This window comes from Rousettus aegyptiacus, unplaced genomic scaffold (genome assembly GCF_014176215.1).
Source record: "Rousettus aegyptiacus isolate mRouAeg1 unplaced genomic scaffold, mRouAeg1.p scaffold_m13_p_14, whole genome shotgun sequence".
NCBI classification, from domain to species: Eukaryota; Metazoa; Chordata; class Mammalia; order Chiroptera; family Pteropodidae; genus Rousettus; species Rousettus aegyptiacus.
The window spans coordinates 5,467,059-5,494,468 of NW_023416289.1; the positions used below are offsets into that span (position 1 = coordinate 5,467,059).

General features: G+C 38.4%; 1 protein-coding gene across 1 annotated transcript in view; it reads right to left on the reverse strand.

Annotated features, from left to right (window-relative positions):
* Positions 1 to 27,410, reverse strand: part of RPGRIP1L (RPGRIP1 like) — an 84,257-nt gene that overhangs the window by 38,420 nt on the left and 18,427 nt on the right. Inside the window, exons 7-16 of the mRNA XM_016142383.2 lie at positions 24,542 to 24,647; positions 21,977 to 22,123; positions 20,594 to 20,667; positions 14,842 to 14,981; positions 9,787 to 9,893; positions 9,515 to 9,565; positions 8,642 to 8,821; positions 7,983 to 8,100; positions 4,012 to 4,464; positions 1,610 to 1,761 (exon numbers count right to left, since the gene is read on the reverse strand). Coding sequence (XP_015997869.2) covers positions 1,610 to 1,761; positions 4,012 to 4,464; positions 7,983 to 8,100; positions 8,642 to 8,821; positions 9,515 to 9,565; positions 9,787 to 9,893; positions 14,842 to 14,981; positions 20,594 to 20,667; positions 21,977 to 22,123; positions 24,542 to 24,647 — 1,528 coding nt within the window. The remainder of the gene's footprint in view (positions 1 to 1,609; positions 1,762 to 4,011; positions 4,465 to 7,982; positions 8,101 to 8,641; positions 8,822 to 9,514; positions 9,566 to 9,786; positions 9,894 to 14,841; positions 14,982 to 20,593; positions 20,668 to 21,976; positions 22,124 to 24,541; positions 24,648 to 27,410) is intronic.

Here is a 27,410-nt window from a genome sequence, read left to right on the forward strand (position 1 = left end):
TCCCCCAGGTCTCCCCACAAAAGCTGAACTTCTAACAGCAAATGACTCATTCAAGACAGAGGCTGGGAGTCTAAAAACCTTTAAACGACGCAACTAAATAAGCAATCCGGTCTTTCTATTCTGATGCCCCTTTCCATCACGGCGTTTCCCACAGTGCATCCTGAAGAATACCAGTCCAGAAAGATGATCTCTGGGAAAGGGGTGCCGTCCTTTCTTAAGTTAGGGAATCAATGCTGTATTTAGTCATGGTTCTTTAATTAGAAATTATAAAAACTAATTCCTTCTAGCAAATATAACAAAAACGAGTTTTTAACATAAAGCTATAGGGCTATTTCATGGAATGTTACAGCAGAAATGTAGGTGGGCCTTAGGAAGGTAACGGGACAGAAAAACCAGCAGAGTTGACTCTCCGCCCAGTTTCCGTTTTTCTCTGTATTCATGCCCGTCATCTTCTCTCTCCAGATCTGTTTTTTTCCCCTTTCGTGTGCTCCCTAGCTCCTGATGTTACCCGTTCCGGCCATGGAGAGTCTTGCTTTCTCTTGATCTCAGAGAGCAGAATCTGATTGGCTCAACCGGGACCAGGAGGATATTCCTGAATCATTAGTTATAACTGGGTGGAGAGTGGGAGACAGCAGGACCCTCCAACACAACGCTTCTCACTGGGGCCCAGTCCCACGGACTGGGAGCCAGGGCAATTCCAAATGAATGGCGATAACTGTGACCTGAGCAGACAGTCCAACATGCTTCTCCATATTCGATCCCTTTGTTTCTCAACATAACTGCGCACTTCATGAATCCTCCTGAGATTCACGTCGTACACGAGAAGTCCTAGAGTCAAGAACCCTATTTAACTTTGTTCATTTCCGTGCTTTCTGCACTCATTCCTTGGATCATGGAATTCTTTTGAAAATATGGCCATTAGGCCCATGAAACGCATAGTGTGGAAAACGCTACCCTGAGGAATTGCAGTTAAATGTCCAATTCTCAGTAAGAGAATATTCATTTTTTATCTTTGCATTTCAAAAATCTAACATGAAGAAACAGTCTGAAAGAAGCATAACCGATAGTCCAATAATAGCTATTCAGTCCCTTAAGAGTAGAAAGTATAATGAAAGTCGCTTGAGGTGTGCTAATTGCATTGCGATTCCATTTTTTAAAAATGTCCCGGGTAACAGCACAAGGGCGTTCCTCTGTGGTGATGGAACAATTCTGTGTCTTGACTGTGGTGGTGGTTACATGAATATATGTACGAGATAAAACTGCACAGAACTCTCCCTCCTCATCCACACCTGAAACACCGATAAAACCCGAATAAGGACTGTGGCCGAGCTAACAGCACTGCACACTACCCATCTCCTGGTTTTGATGGTGTAGACTGTTCTCTAGGTACGGAAGACCTTACAACCGGGAGAAGCTGGGCGAACGGCACACACGACCTCTCTACTATTTTTGCTACTTCTGGCAAGTCTATAATTACTTCAAAATAAAAAGTTAGAAAAAGCCACTTGATGGTCTGTGAAAGAAAATGGTTTCGGTTTAAAGCGTGACATATAAAAAAATAGTATAATATTTCTGTGTCATAAAGGGTCTTAAAGCCAAACAAGCTTACCCACTGTGTTCGCTCTGCTCCCTTAAAATTGGATGTTATATACCCCAAAGCCTTTGCCCGTTCTCGGTAAAGTCGAATTGCTTGGTCCATGGGAACTCTTAATTGGAACCAGTAGTCCACTGTGCCAAAGTTTGGGATGTCTCCTTTAGTTCCTACAGGTCAATACATAACTCACTGTTAAAACGGTCCCATAAATCAAAATATATACCAGTAAAAATACATCAATAGTCTTATACATTAAAACTATAAATTTTATACTGAGTAAAATAGTATATGACTTGCACAAATGATGTGTGATTGGCAAATAACAGAGATGAAACAAATAAAATGACTTCTGCAAGTATGAGTTTCACTGTATGTTAAATATTATTAAGGAACTATGACAAGCTTTGTTTCCACATTTGAGATATTCCAATTTGTACTATTTCGACCCTTCCAAAATGCAAAGAAAAATCTAAGCATTGAATCAAATACTCCATAGATTCTTTTTGATGCTGCAATACATGTTTAAAACAAGTTACACAAGTTAAACAAGTAGCCTGGCAGATAGAATATGAAACCTCAAAGTTATAAATAGGACACTCCACATGGTAATTCAACCCTCAAGAAATCGGCCCCTTCCCACTGTACGATGCCGCAAGAACAGGGGAACCGCCACAGCTATGCCACGTCCCCACCGTACGCAGCGGACCCTCGCGAGGCTTTGCCTGCCCACCCTCAGCCCAGGCAGCTCTCAGCCCTCCTCCGCGGCTCCCGACAGACTTAGCAGCTGTCCCGGCTTCCTTCACGGAAAGGAAGCCTCTGCCCTCGCCAGGGCCACGGACGGCTTTGCCACGACTGTTCACCAGGCCCCGTCTCTACCGCAATGTAAGTTCTCGAGGGCAAGGGCTGTGTCTTCCACACAGTGGGTACTCGGTCACTGCCGAACAGAGAAGATTCTATACACGAACATTCCCGAACATAACACATTCTTAAAAACAATGCCTGTCATCTCTCCTATTGCACCAATTTCTTCCCCATTAACGGATCATTCTCATCAACATATGCACACGATTCCAATCTGCCATTATTTAAAAACGTGTCCTAAGAGAAGAATAGTAACACATATACATGTTTGCTTGTATATGCATAAACTTTTGGGGGAAAAATTTGTAGCCGCTGGTGAGGGAACCCGGGGCGGCTGGGGGACGGGAGTGGGAGACTGACATTTTGTGGCCTAAACTTGCGCCTTCTTGGTTTTCGAATCATGAATATAGTACCTACGCAATAAATTACTCGGCTAGTAAAATAACCCGCCCCTAACCCAGGTCACCCTCCTTGCCCCTTCCCTCCGGGACACTGATACTCGAGGTCGTCCCCACCTCACTGGCCACGCCTTAGTTCCCTTGGCTGGCTCTTCTTCTTCTCCCTCAACCCTCAAACTTGGAGTTTCCGAAGGCTCAGTCCTTTGCCATCTTCTCTTTTTTGTGTACGGTTCCTCTCCATGCGATATCATCTAGGCGCGAGGCTTGAAATACATTCTACATGCTAATGACTCCAACTGTTACACCTCCAGCCATGGCCCTCTGCTTAGCGAATCCGATTGCTTATGCGACACGCCCACTTTGCAGGACGATCTTAACTTATTCGAACACAGTTCTTGATTTTCTTCCTCAGACTCTTTTCCTTTCCCAGGCCTATCTCACAGTGGCCTCCCCATCCTCCTAGCGGCTCATGCTCGGGGGACAGGGGTCGGGGGTGTGGGGAGAGAATCAAATCTAAGCTCCTCACCATGACCTACAAGACTCCACAGTATGATCAGGTCCCTGCTTTTGCTTAAAGCTCACCTCTGTTCTAGCCTCCGGCTTTCCTGTCCTTCCTCCCTCAGGCCTTTCTGCTGTTGCCTCTGCCTGGAACATTCTTCCCCTCGGTCCTGGCACGGACCTGTAGCCAGCCCCTGACCAGTGTCGCCCCTCGGGGAAGCCCTTATCTGAATTAGCAGCCTTCTGGCTCTCTCTTCAGCCTCTTTCCCCTCTCAAATGTATGCTATACAAGGACAGGGGCTTTGTCTGTCTTACTTACCACTGACCACTGTATTCCTAGTGCCTAGTGATAGTGATAATGAGATAAGCTTAAAAAACATTTGATGACTGCACTACATTCAATGTTTAAGTACACACAGTATCAATATGGTAAATAAATTTGCATTTATAAGCTTTAAAGAAATTAGCCATTGTACTGACAGCATCAGTAACATTTAGGAGAGTCCAAACAGCTGTGGGCAGTTAAATCAGAGAACGCTGTCCTTACCTACAAGGTACCTTGACTCTGTCAGAGAAGATGCTGATGTGAAACAGCGTATTAGTGTATAAACCAGATCAGTGACTCACACATGCCAAGTTTACAAAAGTGAACTAACTTACCAACCAAACTTGCTGTGCAAAATATTCGACCGCTTTTTTCTAGAATTTCATGGAATCTCAACTGACATGCTGCCATTGTCTCATACTCCGTGCTGTACGCTTGGTGGACCTCAAGGGTGACGGTATTCTTCTGAATATATTGTAAAAATAAGTCGTTAACATGAACAAGATATTGAGAAGTAAAGTTATATTCTGGGTGAAGCCCTCGCACTACGGGAGTTGTCTGTAGCTCAAAGTCATAGAAGGCGTAGGTGCAGAACGTGACGGGCTCTTTGTCTCCAGATGCCTGTGAAACTTCAGAAGAAAAAGTGACTTTGCCGATATGGATTTCAAATAGGTTTTCGCCTCGTTCTAAGTGAATGGTTTCGTCAAATTCATCAACCGAGTCATCCGGCATGATTTCTGGTTTAAATTTGTACTGTTTGGTGCCATAGGCAATATCCTTTAATTGGGCTGCAAGAGAAGACACACCGATTAGAGATTTTAAAATACCGACAGATGAAGATGCAAACTGGCTTTTGAAGTGGTAGGAAGTCTGAGTGCTTTTGGTGAATATTTTGGATCTTAAACTCTGTTGACTATACTGTTTTCCTGCAAATAATATTGCATTATACAGAGATTCATCATTTGTTTTCACATCACTTATTAAACAACAAAATTACAACTTAAATGCAATACAGGCTATCAGGAAAAAGGAAAAAGAAAAAAAAAGGTTTTTGAATGAACAGTTGAGGTAAATACTTGGATTCTGCCTGTCCCGTGCCTCTGCTCAGGTATCTTCTCTCCTCTACAGTCGATTTCTCTTTCCACAGGCTCCTTCCCTTTATCCTATTAAAATATACACTTTTCTATTTTGGGGGGTGATGGATATGTTTATTATCTTGATTATGGTGATGGTTTCACAGGTGTAGACATAGGCCCGAGCTCACCAAACTGTATAATTTAAATTATGTGGTTTAAAATGTGTTAATTATACTTCTAAAAAGCTGCTTTGAAAAAAGATGGAGCTCTGTCTAGATACACATTGTCTCCCTCCCCGTTATATCCAAACTTCTAGAAAGAATAACGTAGACTTATATCTCTCAACTCCACATGCAACAGATACTCTTCAACCTAAAGCACACGGTCTCTGCCTTACTGTCCTCGTTAAAATCCTCTAGAAAAGGTCACCAATCACCGATTAATTGCTAGAGCGAGCGGGCCTCGGTCCGTGCGTCGCCTGATTTCTGCGCTTCGCTCACGCGGAGGGACCACCTTCTCGGTTGCCGACCTCCGTCCCGCGTGGCTTCTGGGCCGGCATCCGTCCTGCTTCTCCTCCAGCCTCTCCCGTCATTCTTTCCTGGTTCCTTTTTTTTTTTTTTTTTTTTTTTTGCCAGTTTTCTAGGGTTCTGTTTTTACTCTCTTCTTAGTCCGTGTATTTTCAGGGGTCATCTCATCCCCGTTCGTGGTTTCTGCTACTGTCAACATGCAGAATATCAATATACTCAGATTCCTATTTGATTCGGATTCCAGACCCACAGAGCTAAAGGCCTGCTGAAGCCTCTACCCAGATATCCCTGGGGCGCATCAAACTCAGTGCACCCGAGACGGCGTGTGCCACATCCTCTTCCAGTTACTTCTGCACTTTGCGTCTCGAGTGACGGTGTTTGCGGTCACCACGTCGCCCAAGTTCGGCATCGCATGGTCATTCCAGTTTCCTCTTTTTCTTTCGCTCTCCCCATCTCTGCGGGGTCATATGCAACACTATTTCCTAAGTCTTTATCACACAAGCAGTGCTGATCAACTATTATGGAACCTGAACTGCTTGCTTCCTTCTCATCTAACACTCATTCTTCCCAACACCTAGAGCATAATCTCTGGGTGTGTTGCTCCCGACCTTAAAAACCCCTTGCAGGGGCTCTAGGTTAATGCAGTTGGAACTCTTTGGGCAGGTAAACGGGGCCTGCATGACTCGGTTCTTCCAGCCTTGGCTCCGGGGCCTCCTCTGTTTACTTCCCTAAGTTCCTGTTACACGGTCTACATGCAGATTCTCAAATAAACGACGGCACTTCACGTTTAGGGCCTCCTGACCCCCTCGTCGGCTGCCTGGAGCGCCTTTCGCTGCTTTGACCGAGTGGTGAGTTCTGTCCTCTTTAAAGACGCAAACCAACGGTGTGGGGTCTCCCTGGATCTTCGTTCTTTCTCCCATGTTTCTTTGGTTCCTTTTGCGTTTTGCTGGCCTACACTCTTCGTGGAAAACTGTAACTGTCTCTTTACTCGTTCACCTCTTATGAGGTCCTTGCGCGTGGCGCCCAAGCCCTCCCCCCATTTGTATTCTCACGGCTGAAGACTTCGCTTAGGATGCGTGAGGAGCCTGAGCATGTTTATGGACTGAATCGATGAATTTAGGGAAGGGATAAAATCTGTTGGTAAAGACTTGGTACGACTTGAAAGAAACGAAAATCTCAAACTCTGTGACCTCCTTTTTATTCAGGAACGTTCCATTAAGCAAATTTTTATTGAGTACTACTTGAAATAGAAGGTACACACTGTTCTGTGACTTCTGGAAAACTCTGTTCAGGCGGATAAAGAGATTTCCTGAATGCTTCTGCCTAGGGCAGTGGTTCTCAAAGTGTGGTGTGGGAACTTCTGGGCGCCCCTGAAACTGTTTTGGAGGTTTGTGAGATCGAAACTATTTTCTAAAAAAAGAATATTAGGATATTATTTACCTTTTCCATTCTTAATCTCTCACGAGTATACAATGGAGTTTTCCAGAACCTACATAATGTGATATCATAACAGATTGAATGCAGAAGCAGATATAAAAACCCAGCTGTTTTCCATTAAACCAGACACTAAAAAGATTTTCAAAAATGTTAAACAATTAAAAAGATTAAAAAAGATTTAAAACAATGTCATTCTTTTCACGATTTCTTTTTGGCACGGAAAATAAAGCTTTTTGAAAATAAATACTATAATTTATGTTAACATGTAATGGGTTTATTATTATTATCTTAACATGACTTAAATATTTTAAAAACTTCTCACTTTTAATTGCTAATATGCTAGATATCATAAGCGTAACCCACACAAACAAAGGGCCTTTGGGACTCTCGGCAATCTTTAAGAGTATAAAATTACTGCTGGCATAGATCATTGCGTCCAGCATTGCACGGCAAGGGACATGAAAGAAAGATAAACTATTTATCATTCTAGAACTTATATCATAGCCGCAGAGAAGACGCAAAACTCCAACAGTGGAAGAACACTTGCATAAGCCGCGGACGCGTTTTCTGAGTGCGCGGGGGGTAAAAGCGGCAGGTGTCGAAGCAGTGTTTTTCGCAGAATCGTCTCGTCCCTGCGTCCGCACCCTTCGGAGTCATTCCTAAATACACAGAGTCGTGGGCCCCAGGAGGGCAGAGCCGAGGAAGCAACAACCGACAGACCTCCCGCACGGGACTGTCACACTCGCTGAAGTCTGAAAACCACTGCAGAGCCATGTCGAGTAGAGGGACGGCTGGGTCTTCTGGGGGTTGGCTTCCCGGCACGGGTGTGCGTTTAGTTAGATTTTGAAGCAGAGAAGGGTGGGTCCTGGGGTCAGGGTAGAAAGAAGGTTCATTGGGAGCAGAAAAAGGCACAGCGATAGGACCGAGCAAGAGGAATCTGACAAAGAGCAGGCAGACTCGTCTGGCTAAGATGCGGAGCTTCCTTAGACGAGAAATCAGAGACGAGGTGGTAAATTTAGTCCGAGATGCCTTATGAAGAGCTTTAAAATGCTGCCTGCAAGCAATGCTGAACGCAAAAAGCAATAGGGAGTGACTACAAATTAGAAAAGAATCAGATAAAAACAGGCTTTCGGGGACATTATTATTACAGTTACGAGCTGGAGAAAAACAGAGCCAAGAGAAATCGTGAGCGGGGCTCCGGCCGGCATTTTCAGCCGCCGCGCCGGCCGCCCCCGGCCTCTTGGGGCGGGCGCGTGCACGTCGTACCTTCCAGCTTCTGGATGCGAGCGGCCCTCACGTCCAGGAGGTGCACGTACTGGTCCACTCTGAGCTCGTAATCCTGCTGCAGATGTTCCATCTTCTGGGTGACTGCCTCAACTTCCGTCTGCAAAATGAGCGAGAACAAACTTCAGTGCTTACGATTAGCTCCACGTTCATTTTGTAAAGCACACGTGATCACAGTGTTTTCTAGATCCTGGGGATACCGGTAGCTGTAAGCCGTAGTTTTCTGACCTCAAATAGCTTACAGTTTAGAAAACTATGTTTGGCAATGTTCGTAAATCAGAAGTAAAATGAACAAAACTCCAGATTTCCTTCCGTGGAGGTAGTTTTCCCATTTGTTACAGGCTCTTGGTTGTGGGCGTGAGTGCAGGAATTCAGGATAACTAGAACCCATTTGCATAATGTGCTGCCCTAGTAAAGGTGAGTTCACTGCCATTAGATGTTCTCCCAAATCAGGGATGCAAAAAATTTATTTGTTTTTAAACGATTTATTTCGAGTACCTAGTTCTAAGGCCAAATTCCAGGAATGTGACAACACACGATAACAGGTTATACCATGGTAACACATGATACTGCTCAGAAGAGCAAATCGTCAGCAGAATATTGTAGGAAACGTCCTCTCCTCATTTAGCGTATTACATTACCTGATAATCTTTATTAATTTTATGTTGCATAATCAGCATGTTTCTTGTCTTTTCAAGTTCTTGCACTGTTTCTGCATGAGTTGCTTGCAGCTCTCTCATGGAGCGTTCTAGATCTTTACTAATTTTATTGTCTACTTTCTCTAAAAAGGAAAGGTCTCCGTTTTTTTGTGATTTTTGAGCCTAAAACAAAAACATGTTTTATTACTGAAACAAGACTTTATAAAATGTAACCATGTGAACAGACATAGATATAGCAAGCAAGGAAAAATCATTAATTGAAAACAGATAAGTTTCTATTTTCCATCAGGGATAAAGTAGTTTTGGTATAGAAAATATACTTGGATAGACATTTGGAACAATTATAGAGAAATCAAAAAACAGTTCATTACTTCATGACATGAAAAAGAAATCATGTACATTGATTTCTATTTCTTCATTTGATTAAAAGCTACACTGTGATGATCTAAAAGGAAAGAAATGCATTTCCTTGTGTCTTCTTGTAAATAACAGAATATCCTAGAACTGGAAAATATCTTCTGGTAACACTTATAATTTAATATTTTCCTTAAAATACTCGTGTGTACCAAGGTCTCTTAGGACAGAAAATTGTTGATTAGTTTTACAGTAAGACATGTACAAGTAAAATGTTTGTTACAGTTGGAGAATGTGCTTTGAACAAGAGTTTTTAAGGCCTATTTTAATGTAATTTTGATGTAATCATGAAATATGTATATGCTGTAGCCAAATGTCACCTGACCACTTTCCTGAAAAATTAATTCATTCTCCAAGGATCAGGGTTACAGATAAGGATCTTCATTATGCTCAAACAGTTATACATAGACATGAAATTCATGGTGAAGTTCAGAAATTTACCTTTATAAGCAGGAGCGCTTCACTCAGTTCATCAGCATTAATATCACTTTTCTGCAAAAGAGTAAGTAAAAGCTCACGAGACAATAATGGAAAGTACTAGAGACATTCCAACTATGGATTATCCTCGTGCAACAGAAGACACCTGATACCCTGAATTAATAAACTAAGTAATACATTTGGATTCTTTTGCTTTATTGTATAGGGTTTTCTCAATACATGAAATATTTAGATAAAAGTTTGGAGTTTACTTCCCGAAGAAGAAAATAGTTCACCTGGTCGTAAAACTTCATGCGGTTTTTAAGTTCATCAAGTTGCTGCTTCTGTTCCAGATACTGCAACTGTAGCTCTCTATTTTCTTGAATGAGTTTCTCATTTTGGTCTTAAAAAATAAAGTCAACACCATCAGAAAGGTTTGAAGGAATGAGGCATAAGGACACATTTTAAACGAGTGGAATTCCTGACACACACCAAGCTCCATCTAGCTTTGCTCTGGTCAGAGAGGAAATTGAGCGCACGCCCAGACAGAGGCGGCGGGAGAATGGGCAACAAACGAACCCTCTGGTGTGTCTGCCATATGGCTCGCTTGCTTATCAAAATCTGAAAGCTTAAGTTTGCAGTATTCATATAAGGAAATTGTGGCCTCGGGGACTTCAAAGGAACATTCTATCTAAACTATCTAAGAAAATATGTTTCTAGATCTATAATTTTTACTTACTTATTAAGGGTCCTGAAAGGCATGCAAAAAAAAAAATTGTCTTTTAGTTTCTTAATTGAGCCCCTCGAATTTTCTTTTGGCAATTTAGCATCAAATCTTTTTCTTAAAACAAGATAATGTCTCTGGTAATAACTAAATCTGTAATTTTAATCGACTACACTTTTAACAAATCTGTTAAGATAGGAGAAGTGGCTTCTCAACCAGTGAGTGCTTGGTAGTATCGACAATAATTCACGTGTGTTCTTTATGAGGTCACGCTATTAATTAGTAGGACATGGACTCAGAGCTACGATTAAGTAGTGGAGGCAGGTTATATTCGCTCATGGACCATAACCCACAAACAGGGGTACAGGGTAGAGTTGCAGAAGACAGTAAGTCCATAAAGAGACTGATTGTTCACTCCCTGCACTAATCATGCTATAAACTTTAGAAAAAGCATAGTAGTTACCTAACAAATTTATTCTTTAGTCTCATGCTCTTAAGTGTACTCTTCAACAGAGTTCACTGTGGCGGTCAAGCGCCCTCCTTTCTGGCTTACTGTGGACTAACTTTAAACCATGCCATCCAAAGTGTTGCCACTAATTTCATCCTACTCCCAAAGATTTGTGTTCATCCTAAGTCTTCAATTTAAATTGTGCATTTTTGTTTCCATTTCTTAAAGAAAAAGTAAGTCAACACATTTGCCAAGAATTCTTTACATGAATACATTTGTGCACATTTGTATAGTTTATGCAAAAATGTTTCTGACTTTTATAATGCTCTGTGTTCCCGAGCTAGAAACACATATAAGTAAAAATTGTAAAATACTCAAGTAAGAGGAGATGGAATAAATTTGGATATAAATTTTCATGTCACATATTTCCTAGCAAAGCAAAAATTTAAAAAAAAGAACACTAAAAAAACCTGTGACTCTAGGATATGCAGAGACATTTTAATATCAAATATATAAACGTTTTTATCTTATTGATGAAAGGTTAAAGGTTATCCTAACTATAAAACGCTAATATTCAGTGAACTAAATGACAAAATTTCCAAATGTGGACGATACCTGGAAATTTTGAAGGTAAGGGTCAAAACTTGTCATTAAACTAAAAATTACGATTAATGACAAATATGAATTCTCAGAAGATAAACTTGCTTTTTGTTTAGAGAGTAGAATAAAAACATGGAATGCTTTATTTTATGTTGAGTAGGTTCAAACAACATCTAGACAGAATGATTGGGTAACAAAAAGAAGGTAAGTATAGTCAGAGGCATGTAAAACTAAAGGTCCTGAGGATAATATCACTTCCTTCTCCAGCCAGCAAAACTTTCAGGGGTTCTGAGGATAAATCTAAGTGTAACGGACAAGACTGCCCTATCTTCATCCAGACACAATATAATTTGATTATTATTTCTAAGCTCTTATTTTTCTATGGTTTCAATTTTTCAGAGCAGGGTCCTAAGGATGATATGCTGGTAGGTATAAACAAACTCATTCTACTGTTTCTTCCTTTACTGATTTTTGTTTCAACAACTATGTCCCCACATGTTCACTGATATTTTTAAAACTTTGGCATTATTAGTAAGAAAATAACTTAGTGGGAGAAGACATTACTGAGTATCAGTAACTTTCTACTGAATCGTATGTAGAATTATCCACTATGTTTTTCCTTTCTTAAGCTGTTTATTGGGGATATAACTCCTGGGTCTTTAAAAAGTACAGAGACGTTATAGTTCAAAGATGAAATAGACTTGCTGAATTATAATATGAAAAATCAAAGCACCCTGTACAAGATGAAAAATAACCTTACGATTTGACAAAAAGCAGGTTAAACTAAACAGCATTTTATCCAAATGAGATAACATTTCGCTCTTTTAAAATTATGTTCTTCAAGCACACCATTAATAAGCAGAGTACAGAGAACAATTCAACTAAACAATTTTCAGAACTCCTTTGTGCTAATATCTTCAGCTGTGATCAATATAACCATATGCATTATGCTGAATTATGCATTTCAGCTAAAGATAGAAAGGAACTTTCAAAAGCAGGCCCTTAAACACATGCAGTTAATTTAAGCATTAACCAAATGCAAACTGCATTTACATATCCTTCCCCCACATATTCACACAATCTGAAACTAATTTGTACTCTGAATAAAGAGGTGAGTATTCTCTAAAAATAATTTGCCAGTTAGATGAATCACTACAAGAAGCCAGGGAACGTCTTCTGGCAAAGAACACTTGATACATGAAAAGGTAAATGTGTGAAGAGACTTCCAAGTAAAATCAAACAATTTCAAAATCTGTAATACGAAAAAAAAAAACCCTTTCTCAATTGTAAAAGATTTCCTTAAATAGACTATTTAGATTTTTTTGCTTAGTGTTTCCCTGGGAGGAAAAAATGGTTAAAAGCTGTAATATTTTTCCTATAATCTAACATTTTCACAAAAAAATCCCAAACTCCAATCATTAAACATGTAAATTTCAGGTATTCAAGCAAAAATAACTTAAAATAACGTTGCACTAAAAATACAGGTTTACTTCTCACAATTTTTCTTAAGAAAATAAATGAATAAATGTACAAAGATTTTGTTTAGAAAGATGCTTTGATACTTAAAAAACTAAAGCTATTTAAAAATTCATCAATAGAAGACTGTTAAACATTCTATTCTACATTCTCACACTGAATAGCCATTACAAATGAGGACAACGTGAATTTATATTTATCCTCGAGGAATGATTTCATAATATAGTAAATAAAAAAAGTCATAAAACCATATTTATCTATTTATATAGATAACTATGGAAGGGCATACATAAAATTATTAATAGTGATTATTTTAAGGGTTGTGACATTGAGTGACTTTCAGGATTTTTTTGTTTACTGGACTTTTTTTTACGGTGTATATGAGTTATTTTTAAAATTCAAAAAATCCAAGAGACATAAGAACCAATTTAAAAAAAAATGAGAAATGGACTAGTTAAAATAAGATAACTTAGCAATTCAGTTTTAATAATTCATTAGAACCCTCAGAATTAATTCAACAACAAACAGATTTTAATAAAAAGACCACCAAGATTCTATCCCCTTAAGAGTTTCTTTCCAGAGATCAATTCAGATGTCTATAGATAAGAGTTTTGGAATTCTTGATATGTAGGGAAATACAGAGAGTGCAGAAATAAGAAAAGTTTATTTCATTTCTCTTTCCTTTAAGAATAAGAAATTTATGTTTTTGGAAAAGACAAAGGGAATATAGAACACTTCCACATCCTCAGTGAACAAGAATTTATTGAGCAACTACTGAACAAAGTACTCCATTAAGTACTCGATATTGCATATTAAAATCAGAAACTTTTATCTTTGACAAAAAACTTCTAAATATTTGCCTGGTCAGAAATTATGTCACCATTTTATTCTACTCACAATCTTCTAGAGAAAGATTCATAATTAATTTTTCATCAAATTTAATCACTTGGTGAATATCACGTGTGTTTCATTGAAATTAAAACTACAATTATAAAACATGTTGTTTCAGACTTAAAGTATTTTAAAGTCATATCATAATTTTTAAATGTTACCATTAATAAGATATGTTTCAATTTCAAAAATGTCAAAATAGGGGAAAAAAATATTCTCATAGTTATGAAATATGGCATTGTGATTTCAATCACCATAGAGAGTACTGACTAGATGTGCAACTGTTTTCTTTTGTTTTTAAAATTGACCCGGCATTAAACTTTTAAATGCTCTCGTGCAACAAAACTGCCAATGCTCCAAGGGAGCAGCAACCTTATCATCACATCGCTGGGTTTATCTAGCAGATGCGCAAACATAGATGCCTTTGAATCAAATAATTCAATCCTCCTGCTGTGCATTTGTGTGTGACGTACATGTGTACCATGCAGTCGGTCAAACATCTACTTTAATTGTGATTATTTTACTTCTTTGAGGCAAGAAGGGTGAGATTCGTGACTCGCGACAGGAAACTTATCAGTGCTTATTACTCAGCAGGGACCTGCTGGCGAGGCTTCCTGGCGTTTACGGTCACGGCCACAGAGAAGAATGAGGTAGCGCAGCAGCAGAGGGAGCGTCCCTGCTGGACGGCGGGAAGCCGCGGGCGAGGACCCCGTCTCCGTCGTCTCACGCCGCCTTGTTTCTATTCCAGTGTACCCGCCACCGCCCGCGCGGGGCCTATCGATTCAATCCCTGTCTGTGCCTCCTGGCTGACTGCATGCTGCACGAGGGCAAGGCCTCTGTTTTAGTCCCCGCTGTCCCCCCCGGAACTGAGCACAGTGCCCGGCAATACTGGTGGCTCAATAAACACTTGTTGACTGTTGAAGGAGGGCTCAGAATTGAGGAGAATTAAAGACAACCCGAATAAGAATGACTCTGGAAGAAGACGAGAACGTTGGCATACGTGCTGGGATGAGTAAAGGAAAAGTGTGAGCAGCCGACACACGCATGAAAGTGGGTGGCTGGCTGTCGACACAGGCTGCGCCCCCCGCAGAGCAGCAGAGCGAGGGGCCTGGCCCCACAGCGGGCCCCGCGGCGAGCCCGCCCGAGTCAGCGCGTGACACTGCACGAAACCGACGTCTGCAACGAATAAGTCAGTAGTCATTTTATATGTACCTCTTTCGGTTTTTAATCTGTCAAGGATTTCGCTTTTGTCTGCTAAATCGGATTTTAAGGCAGTCTCGAGCTGAGCGATCTGAAGGTGCAGCTGCTGCTCCTTGGACTTCCACTGCTCCTCGTGGGCAGCACTGAAGGCACTGCAAAACACACGCGACAGGCAAGGAGGGCTTGGGAGTCGGCTTCGACCGAAAATAACACAGAGAAAAGCTTCTAGTGGCTCGGAGACCACTGTCCTCATGTCTCAGGAATTAAGTAAACACATGCTGGTCCGCTGCGGCGGAAAGCGAGGCGCCTTTCTCAGGCTGCGGTTAGGCAACATGAAAGCGTCTGGGGGATGAGCAAAGGAACTGGCCTTAATTTAGAGCTCCAAAGTCAGAAAAGTTGGCAGCGTGCAGCTTTTGTGGGACTAGCGAAAGGAATTCCGATACTGTACATACTCCAGAGGAATCCACGATTCCAAACCTCGGCGACCGACCTCGGACAAAACCAAGCTCCCTCACACACAAAACCCTCCTACCGCAGAGAAAAGGGACCCTCCACCTGATCCTTAATCCTAGAGTCTGTGATAACATTCGCAAAATGCTTGCCTCAAAGTGAAATTAACATCGGCAATTCCGATGTTAAGAAAGAAGTAGTGATAATGCAGTTTTTTTGTCCTAAAAACAAAAGGCAACGGACTTCAGAACAGTTTCACTTGTAACACATGATGGGGATGAAAGCCCAGTAAACACCCTGGTAAGAATGATGAAGATAGAATTGTTATTCCTTAATAAAAGTGTAGCAGTTTAAACGACCATTAAAATCTGCTAGTGATCAAGGTCCAGCATATTGGAAGAACTAGTTGAAAAATAAATAAATGGTACACAGAAGGCATACACTAAACTCTCGTTTAGGCCAGCGGTTCTCGAATGCTGGCCTCGAGTAAACACTGGTGCCAGACCGGCTACTCTGAGAACACTTAGGGAGACTTAAAAAAGGAAGATCGTGGGGCCCAGAAATTCTTATTTTTATAAAGCTCTCCAGGTGAGAGCCAGGTCTTGGAAAAACTGATCTTGAGCTGTATTTCAGCAGAAAACTATTATCTGTGAAGCTTGATATGACTGGATAATTATCAGCAGCTTTGACCTTTCTACTTATTTTAAACTCAGTAAATGAAACAAAAATTTACAAAATCTGGTTCCGTACCGATGATGAAGTAAATGGAAAAGAAACTTATTATTGAAAATTGCCCTTCATGCTGCTGCCAGCTAGTCTCGGGTTTTATACCAAAGGAGATACTTTTCTGGGAGGCATGGCTTTCGAAAAAACAAAATTGTGTATTCATTTTACATTCCGAATGTTTTTATTCCATTTAAAATAACATGATCTTAAAAATAAATAAAATTCTAGAAGTTTCACTAAATAGGACACATGTTTCATCTATCAATGCTCTCGTTTCACATATGGAACCTTAAAAAAAAACGCATGGATCTGACATACCAATATTTTAAATTAATTTTAAAAAGGGTATAATTATTTAGATTTAAATGAAATCCAAATACAATGTGTACTTTAAAGTAAATAATATTTCTTTGCATTTTAATTTTTAAATAAAAATCAAATATAATTTCTGTGCCTGGTCAAATTATATATACCAAACACACATATATATGCATGTATGTGAGTGAGTGTGTGTGTGTGTGTGTGTGTGTGTGTGTGTGTGGTATTATTAAAAACATGTACTACCCGGAAAAAAAATTAGCATGATGAAATGGGCACAACTATACATTGTATCAGACGCCAAAAATTAGAAACAGTAGTGTTCCAATAGCATTAGTACCAGCAAAGAGATCACCAACAGTTAATCTGGCAGAAACATCAGAGGCTGTATGTGTTTAAATTAAGAACAATTTAGCAGCCTGGTTTTTCCAAACCCACAAAATACTAGTGTAAATCAGCATAAGTCAATCTGAATTTAGCCCACTGCTATCTTCCCTCTATATTTAGGATTACATTCCACTGGAGTTTCACGAGGAATTCCTCTTGGATTTACTGTGTTCCTCCACGCTTGGGGCCATCTGTGTAACTGTGCGTGGTGAGGCCCATCTGGCTCCATTTTCTTTGCGAGGGCTCTGTGCACGATTACATCTGCATACGAGAACAGCCTCTGAGAACCTTTTATTCACGAACATGTTCCTGTGCAGGGCCTACGGTGGTGACTGAGGGGAGCAGCTCTCCCTGCTACAGGCTGCGGCAGGGGGGACAGAAGGTCAACCTTCTGTCCGGTATGTCCACCGGTGCCTGCGGGCGCTGGCGCCCACGGCAGCCCCGGTCAGCACGGTGTACACACACACCCTCCATCAATGGCCTGATCGGACGGAAGGAAGAGCTGAAGAATTCATCTCTACCCCGGGGTCTTTTTTTCTTACAGGAGAAATTCCATCTATTCCAGTGTTCAAGGGTGTCCGAATGCAAGAGACAGGGAAGTTTAAGTCTAAATCACCCGTCACGAAATCCACAGGTGCTTCAGTGAGGGCCTAATGGAAGTCAGGTAGATATTCACATCAGGGTATTTCGCTTCCTGAAGGAGGAGTGAGGGCCCGAATGGACTCAGTTCGACTCTGGGAAGCTAGAGTGCTCACATTTGATTCTATGAGCTTTCATGGTTCCTGGAAGATCGCAGGGGACAGGTGTTCACTGTCCGGAAACGGGGCACAGAGAGTCTAGGGGTGCTCAGTACGCTCCTCTACATCCTGGTGATCAGATGACTATTACATTGTCAAAACCTGATTCATCCAATTCTTAAAACAGTTAATGTCATCCTCAAAAAATGCAAGTCCTTCCTTTTAACAGGCATTGCATTAGTGTCTCTCAGAAAGTCAGTACCTCGAAATCACCTTGACCACATTCCCTGGATCTGGTCTCGAACTGACTGAATAGGACGTGGTGGGGTAGTGAGGAGGGCAGGTGTGGAGGGTGGCAAAACTTACATTTTTTGTTTCTCAGGTTATTCATATACATGATCGTTGAAGGACTATTGCATTCATCAATTACATCACCTTAAAACTATATTAACTCTGAAAATGAGATGCAGCTTTACTATATTAGAGTTTCTCTCTAACCAAATAGAAAGATTTAATTGAAAAAAATTTACTCTGTATTTTTAAATTGGCATTTCTTAAAGTTATACTTATTCTTGGCATTGTATCAAAATGTTTGTGCATATTAAAAAAAGGCTCATACTGAATACCGACATGAGGGTTTTATCTTACCAGATGACTCTCTAATATGTCATATGTCAAGTAATAAACACATTCGAAATTTCATTTGAAAAAGGAAGATGAGAATGCAATCTGCAAATCACATTTTCCTCCTGAAAACTAGCCAATTTTGGATAACAAACAAATGCTCTCCTTTTAAAAACATGCTATCACTATGACTAACCAAACGGGGAGTATATGTCGTTTCTGATGAGCATTAGTTGCTGGCAATGATGGATAACAGTGCCATGAAACACAAGAGCTGTAAAGAATCTTAGGAACGATGTTGATTTTGAATGAGTCTGTTCAGTTTTCAGTGAGTTTTGTAGTTTGTACAACTTCTAAAAAGATATATTTAGAAAAATCATATCGGAGAATGTTATAGTTCTATCTACTATCATGTATACTTGCTGGGATTTTTGTTTAACTTATATGACATTTTTTTTTTTTACAAAAAATGTTTTGATACTCATTATACACATTTACTTCCACACACGTCACACAAAATTCAAGTGTAAGCAGCATAACAAACTGTTTTTAATGTGACAGGGAAAAAATGTAGCTCAAGCATAAAACATAAAAGAAAAAAACATTCAACGTCTGATTTGCACTCTTAGATCATCTTCTAATATGAAAAGATGAAGTTTCACAGTGATAAAATAAGTATGCAAAGAACATGTCTTTCTCGAAATTCCATTAATGCATTATTCCAAGGTAAGTTTTTTATTCCAAGAAAGTATGTTCAGTAAATCCTCTATTTGGGGGGAAGTAAAAAATGTATAAGTTATGGCCAAATGGCACTTATTTTCTTGTATTAAGACTATGCTAAACGATTTGAAATTACAAGATGTTGAAGATAAATATAAATCAATAAAAATTTCTGAATGTATGACAATTCTGTTACTCCAAGAACATTTCCCTTTTGAATACACAATTTTCCAATGTAATTAAAATCAGAGAGATAGTGAAGCATGAGGGGAAAAAAAAAAAAAAAAAAAACAAGTTTAGAGCCAAAAGAATTAGGTTTTAGTCCTGTACTGGAGACTCAACAATACTGTGTGAGTCTGTATGTCTCACTCTTCCTTGAGTCTTAATTCCCTCGGTTATAAAACATGAGGATAACATTTTTTTCTACCAAGAGATGGTTGTGTGATCCGTGTATCAAAACGTGAATTTTTCAAACCCATCACTATTCAATCTTTAGATATATATCAATATAAGCTTATGTACTGTTCTATAGAGATGGGAATATAAAACAGGAGGTATAGTAAAATGCTTTAGGTAAAATTAATCAGGGCTGATGAGAGGAATCAGAACAGAGCATGAGGGCCAGATGATCCGGAAGCGGATTGAAGGCAAATCCTACGTACAAATTCTCGGCCGGCCTACCCTTGCTGGAGAGCCCCAGACAGGGCTGTGACTGGTGTCTGCGCCTGCTGCTGGTAACCCTCACTGTGAGGAGCCACTGTGCGAAGACAACCAACCAACCCGACCAACGGCAGCCGGCACACAGCACAGATGACACACGCCGCTGGAACGACGCCCGACGTTAATTTAGATTATTTCCACAGTAAAAATAAACACAAACATATCCCTAAGACATACCTAAGCCTTCAGTTATGATCTGCTTAATTTTCAAAATGTAAATTTAGTTGAGAGAACATAAAACATACAGTTAAAAAGTTAAAGATACAGCGGTAGATCAGACGGCTATTTTCTGATGTTTCAGAGATTAATAAAGGCAATTGTTGACTATTAGTTCTAACACATACATAAAATTTACTTTCATGTAAACTTGTATTTATTAATCAGTATCATATACTAAAGAGACTTAAACACACAAATATCTGTATCACTTTAGTATGGAGAAGAATTCTATTTCTAATATTACCAGAATGGATTAATTTTTAAATATTATAATTATGAAGCAGATTAAATAACAAAATTGAAACTGCTCTCTAAATGTATCTTGAGATAAAGATGCTTGTATTTCTCTTTATAAGGGACAGAGAGAATTCTAAGTGAATACCTTTGCTTTGACCAAAAGAATCGGTCTCAGCTAACAGGCTGGGTGGCCCAGTGGAAGGCAGACGGCTTTGGAGAGGCCAAGAGGTGCGAGTACAAGCTCTACATATGTCACAGTTCTAAGAACATAGGCAGTTACTTAATTCTGTTTTACTGTCATTATCTGCAAAATGGGCATTTACCTACGTTTCCAGGTTGCTGTAAGGAATTTATAACAATGTACGTATTTAGCACAGTGCCTGCTTGCTTTTAGTCTGTTCTATAAATGATAGCAATGTGGTTTTCTTAGTAACAGACTATCACTCAGGTTAAAGAACTAATTACCAATGCCTAAAAAAGCTTATTTTTCTTTCATAACGTATATATATTTCTTGTAATCATCCACTGCTAAATATTTAATAAATATTAGATGATCCGACACACAATGCTTTAATATAAGAGATCTCAAACAAGAGAATGAGAGAACACATAAAATCATGATTTACCTGTTATAAAGTTTATCATAGTTTTCCTTTAAAAGTTCCCGTTCCTTTTCTAAATCATTAATTCTATCTTGCAGCTAAAATGAAAAGAAAATTATACAGTAGGCAATTATTATATAAAACCACATGGAGGTAAAAAAAAAAACACAAGAGCAGGATAACATGTTTCTGTCTTGATTTCTAAATTGCAGCTGCTAACTAGTCCACTTATATTGTCTGTAGTTAATTTAGCATTGATTTTTTTCCAACTTGTTAAGTAAACATGAAATTAATATTTCTGTTTTAATTTAGTAGAAACGTATGCATTGCTTTATGGCAACCTCTGCCAAAACTCAATAAAGAAAGTGTTAAAAGCTTGCTGTTATGTCTGGGGAAACATAATATTTTTTACTTTCCTCCCCGATGAATTCCATGATTATATTCATTTTGTATTAATTTCCAATTGGCCCATAAAAATAAAAGGATTAACTTTTCTCTTAGTTCATGGTTCAAACAAATTGTATCACTCATATTTACTCTGAAGACATGATTTCTCATGTCACCTGGAATTTACAGAGCCAGTAGCACATCCTTTAAGGAAATGAATGAAAAAAATTAAATTGTATACCTTGTTTTATCCCAATGAGCACTTTTAGAAATTAACTTGGGGTGATAACTATATCTTTATGACTAAAAGGGAGCTTCCTGTATTTATTTCATGTACTTATGTTTAAGTTTTATTCAGTGGTATATTTTGTAGTTATGACCTTTTCCCATGAATCAGAGTACTCTTAAAATTCATTTTCATTCTCAAAATTCTCTTTTGATGCTAGCATGAGACATAGTAAAGGATTCTCCCAAGATTAGAAGAGAATATAGACATCTTACTTCATTTCCATTCTTTTCTAGAACAAATTTAACAGACTACAGAAAAAGACTGTGAGCTGGGACACACGAGTAGCAACAATAATAGGAAGATGAGTTTTCAAACTTCTTAGAAAAAAACTTAAATAATTTCACAAAATTGTTAATGTTACAAAATAGAACATCCATCTCCTCAGAAACGGATATGTTTCTATAAATTTGTTTGGGTGTCTCAAATGACTAAATAAGCTGTTAAAATTGACAGAAGTTCCACAGGTAACCTGCATCAATATCAAAATATTTTTTTCCTTGAAGATCTCAATTCTTTGGGTAAATAGTCGAGCTTAGCACATTTGCACATATTTTTAAGCACCAATTTGCCATGCACATAAATGTGTTGATACAGTTTGCTGTGCTTGAAGTGCCATGCACGTAGCTTCAGAATTTTAAATACATATATTTGAAATGCCTCTATTTTACTTTTTCGAAACCATTACAGAGAGGTTTTAATGTTATAAATGGCTAACCTCTTCGGAAGCTTACCTCTTCTATTCTTCTTTCAGAAAATGTCACGGAATGTAATTGTTTCTCGAGTCTGCAGCATTTTAAACGCTGTTCTTTAAGTTGCTTATTTAGCTCATCTCCATTTGCCATCATGGCATCATGGCTGATCCTGAGAGTTCTTTGCTTCTGAAAACCAGAAGGAAAATCTCCTCAAAATTATTGCTTATATATGGATTCTGATTTGGATAAATGATTACAATTCTACAAATGAATTTACTCCTGAAGTTCATGTTTCCACAGTTTATTCCTCACCTCACACAACGTTTATGTGCTACTTGTCCACGAGAAACACTCTGAACCTAAGTTTATCATGAGGAAGGAAACACAGGGTTAACTTAGCACAGTCACATCATGCAAACAGATTTTTATCCTTTTTAAAAAATCCTGTCAAGGTTTTGACTTGTTGATAGTGACTAGTGAGCAAATTAGTTTTAGCAAAAAAAATTTTTTTTTTTTGTTATGATTACAGTGGTTGGGTCTGCTGTCTTAAAATACTGCTGCTTGAGTCAAAAATCAGAGCTGACCACTGAGAGTCAAACTGAAAGAATTTGTCACAACATATAAACAGCCTTGGAAAGTTAGCTTTTAATTTTAATATAATTAAGTTAAAATTTTCAATTCAGTAAAATAGTTACTGAAGTCGCCTTAAATTTAAAAATGGTCTGTTTATGAATGTTTTAAATTCAATTTTGCGTGCTTAAATGCCACATACTTCTTTTATAAATAAAAAAAGTGATGAGACTAAAGTCTCTTCAGAGAGACCCTATGACCATAACATGTATGCCTTATGTGCTGTTTAATATCACTCAAGTTCTAGTGAAAGTCTTCTTCAATCATTTAAAAGAAACATGGGGATTGAGCTACTTTAGTCCAATTTCTGTTAATCTTGGTATTATCACAGAACACCATCTCTAACCAGCTTTCTCTGGGCTTCCTACCTCATTGAAGCTGGTGGTCTGAACCTCTCAAATCTCTACCCAACATCAGTCCCCGAAACCTGTGTTACAGCAGACCCTTGTTAGTGTCAGTATTTAAATAAATACCTAGCATCACCGTTGAATGGAAATCGAAATAGCCAGTGATGAAAGAAATCACTTTTTAATTCCTTTCTCAACTCCTCATTTTAGAAATGGTTTTCAACTACATGGATTTTTAATTTCCTTCTTCTATCTATGTGCAGATAGCACTATCATTCTTGACTCCTTAATTAGTCTCTTCTCTTTCATAAACTCTCTTATTTAAATAAAAGGTAGTTACTACCTGACATTTAAGGAGGCTCCTGCAGGATAGAAAATACTACCCAGAATACGGTTTTAAAATATTGAATTATATAAATTCAATAGCGAATTTAGGATTCAGATGACCATATGCTTTGCCTCGACTTACTGCTTTCCTTGTCTCAGTACTTCAAAGAAGTACAGCAGGACCCCAGTGGATGCCTGGGCAATACTGAATTCTAGCTATACTGTTTTTTTCTTATACGTACATACATACACATAAAGTTCAACTTATAAATTAGGCACAGTAAAATATTAACATAATAAAAAATAGAATAATTATAATAATATTCTGTAATAAAGTTATGTGACTGTAGGCTCTCGCTTTCTCTCTGATAATGGAGATGGCTACTAGGTGACTAACAGGCAGGCAAGGAGATGATTCCTGTCCCAGGTGGGACAGAGCAGGATGACCCAAGATGTTATCACGCTGCTCAGAAGAGTATGCCATTTATAACCCAGGAACTGTTTAGTTGTAGAATTTCCTACCTAATATTTTCGGACTGTGGTTCACCGTGGATAACTGAAACCACAAAAAGTGAAACCACAGATAAGAGGGGCCTACTGTACTGCTCACTAGAAATTCTGCTCATCTGGAATGTTCTGGAGTTCATTAATTCCAGAACCTATGTTAATCATGCAGTGCCAATAAACTGGAGCCCTCTGATGGCACTCACATGGGGCCGCAACCCTCATTAAGACAATTATGGGGATGAAGAGTCCAAATGACTGTCAACCTGAATGTTTAAGATTTAAAATAAATACACTGATAGTTGACGTGACGGATACTCAAACATTTCTGACAATGGTAGTGACAAAACAAAGCAAAATACCACATCAAAGAAAGACTTAACAAAACCTGATTATTGGCCTGTTCATAACTTTGGTCTATCTTGGACATTTCATAACCGCTTAGAATTGAAGGCATGTGCAAATACATCTAAACCTTCAGTGTTATGTACCCATAGAAATTCAGATAAAAGAAGGTAAATATAAATTTTCTTGGCATGAGACGATCTATGATAAATGTTTATTATTTTAAGATGACACAGATATTTATAAAAAGTCCAAGCAGTTGGTTATTTCTTTAGTTATTAAGTTACAAATAACAAATAATATATGACATGAAATTATACACATGAGAATAATGGGAAATCTTTAAAAATTATTTTTAGTGTCATGACCATCCTACTTAAACAAAATACAACTTGAATGCTATTTTTGAACATTTGTATCTATGTATCACCATAATGAATTATCACAGTACCTCTTGAAGCTGAATAAATTTTCCTTCCATCACCGAAAGAGCATTGCTTTTCTCCACTAGTTGCTTATGAAGCTTAATCATTTCTACATTGTCCCGAATATTTGACCTTTAATGATGTGTGCAAGAAAAAGACAAAATAAAAAACGTAAGGCCAGAGCATTATTCACTTAGGATAGAGTTATCGTTCAAAACCAACAAATCATTCTTGAACTTTCACAAACTCACAGCCTCTCAGGATTTGAAAGAAGCCCCAGATTTAATGACTTGTGTCACCTACACAGTGACTCATGACACGGACTTAACGTAATTTTTGAGTGTCCTGAAAATGGTGCAGAAAGACATCAGCCTTTAGCACAGAAACGATCGCATCAGCAAACTGCGGACGTATTCTGAAGGACCATCGCACTGCCCTTCCCTAAATGAAAAATATGCAGTTCAGCCCCTGATCTTCCCACCGCTCCCTCGAAACAAATGGTATCATAAGATTACCATTTATTGGCGTTTCCTCCTGGAGTTTGAACTTTTCAAAATATTTCCAAAAAAAGTGACTTAGCGTTTTATACTAATAATACCCAAAGCTGGCATTTAAATATGTTGCAGATGTGCCTTTAGCTGTAAGAGATCATTTAACGTCCACAGGGTATATAGAAACTCTATATGCTGCAATACTAGTTTGTATTTTTCCTGCCGAGATTAAAGCAAATGTAGAATTTAACAGGAAGATCTTATTAAAGGTTAATCATAGATCTAAATGAATACCTGTTTTCAAAAGGCATTTATTTTCCTGACAGAGAAAGGATCCTTAATTTAATACATTCTACATTCGAAAGTATCTTAAGATTGTGAAGCTCGGTTTTAGGCTTCATTTTTTAAGAAAAACAAACACAAAAATTTGAAATGCAGAAAATCATTTTAGTATTTAAAGTAAGTAGTTTTGCTTCCAAAACTTATCTAGTGTACACATATTGGAAAAATTGTCACAATGCCCTACTGGAACCAGAAAATGGACTACAAAGCTCACACATCTGTAAACCAGCTGAGGACTTGAAATACTTAATTTTCCTCTTTGATATTTGAAAGTTCATTGTATTTTGGCATTGGACAGTTGGTTGTCCTCACACAGAAGATAAACAAGTCCAAGAACCTGGATCTTGCCCAGGGTACAGTCTTAACACAATGTTAAAATAATTATGTGTCTAAAACATGTTATCTAGTAGTTCTGAGCATTCATGCAATAGCACGCTTACTATTATTTCCCTTAGTATTGTCTTTACTCACTAAAAAAAATTCTAATGTGGAAAAAATATTTTAAATAGATCTACAGAAAACATTCCTTTATTTTCATATTTAGAAGTCAAAATCTAATTTATCTGTTTTCCCCAAAATTACTTGGTTTGACCATTCAACAATGAATGATATTTATTTACATGGAAAGAAAGAATATTATTAAAATAATTTCAAATCTCTTCTTATATTTTCATTTGTTCCTGATATTTTTTTCTTATTCTTATGTTAATATTTTTGAGAAGATATATTTGTCAGATATATCTAAATAATAACTTATTTAATGATATTAATAAAGAATTAAGTTCCCATAACTCATTCCACCATATGGGGTCATAGAAATAACAGGTTTTAATTTTGAATTTTCTTTGTATGGCAAAATGCCAAGTAAGTACCTTTCAAAAACTTTCAGAGGTTTAATTGGTGGATGTTTTCTTAACTATTTTCCTAAACTTCCTTGGAGTTTAGACTTCTCAAAAGACTGCCAGGAAAAATGAGTATTTTATTCTACTAACGCCCGACAAATGGACACAAATATAACATAGGTAGTATTTAGAAATCAGCAATAATCATGTGGTACTTTAAATAAAAAGTCAGTTTGCTAAAGAGGACAAATATTCTGAGACAATACGCAACACCTACAAGTCTTTAATAATTATTTTTAAGTGCCAGTTTTAGGGGCTTTCTACATAACAGTCATTCTTGTGATTGGATCTTTTTGAGGGGTGACGATGAGAAAGAAGCCTGACTCACTGTCAAGCTTAAAGCGCTGAGTCAATAATATTAGGTGTACACAAGTCAAAATTAACAATGTGACAAATGCGGCCTGGCCTTTAGGAAGGTGTCTAGTGAAGAATCATCTCAAACGTGAAAATCAACTCGACTTTTTTACATAGATGAAATATGGAAAAAGGATAAGGGTGGAAGAGAGAGAGAAAAGACAGAAGGCCGTGTCACAACAAGCTGACAAGTGATGTGAGAAAGACGCCGGCGGTAAGAGGCAGCTGAGAGTCTCCGGAAGGGGCCTGCCCCAGACCTCCGCCTGCGGGCGAAGGCCCCAGCCTGGTCCCTCTGAGGAACAGAGACAGGGCTAATGTAACGAGCAACGGTTTAAGCCACCTCCACGTTGTATTTTCCCGCCCCCTTCCATGCACTGTGACGGGAAAGGCAAACCGTCAGGGAAACGACATTCTAACGGAAAGGACGATGAGTAGTAAAGACATTCGGAGGCACTCCGACAGCCGTGCGCCAATCTAGACACGTATTACACGTGGTGAAATGATTTGAAAACAGATATCGAGCATATTAATTAAATGCTCTGTAAAAATTAATTTCTCAAATTTTTCAACAAGGGTTTTGAAAAAAACTATGAACAATTAAGTTGGAAAAGACAGTTTCTTTTCTTTCTTTTTTAAAAATAGACATTATTTAGAATTATGATTAAATCTTCTAAAACTATGAAAAGAGTTGTTGGCCCATCTCTAGATTAAAAACAAACTGAAATAAATTAGACTTTATGTTGAAAAAGTAATGCAGTTCAACAACCTATGTGCCAAGTTTCTCTCATAATTTGAAACAGTCAAGC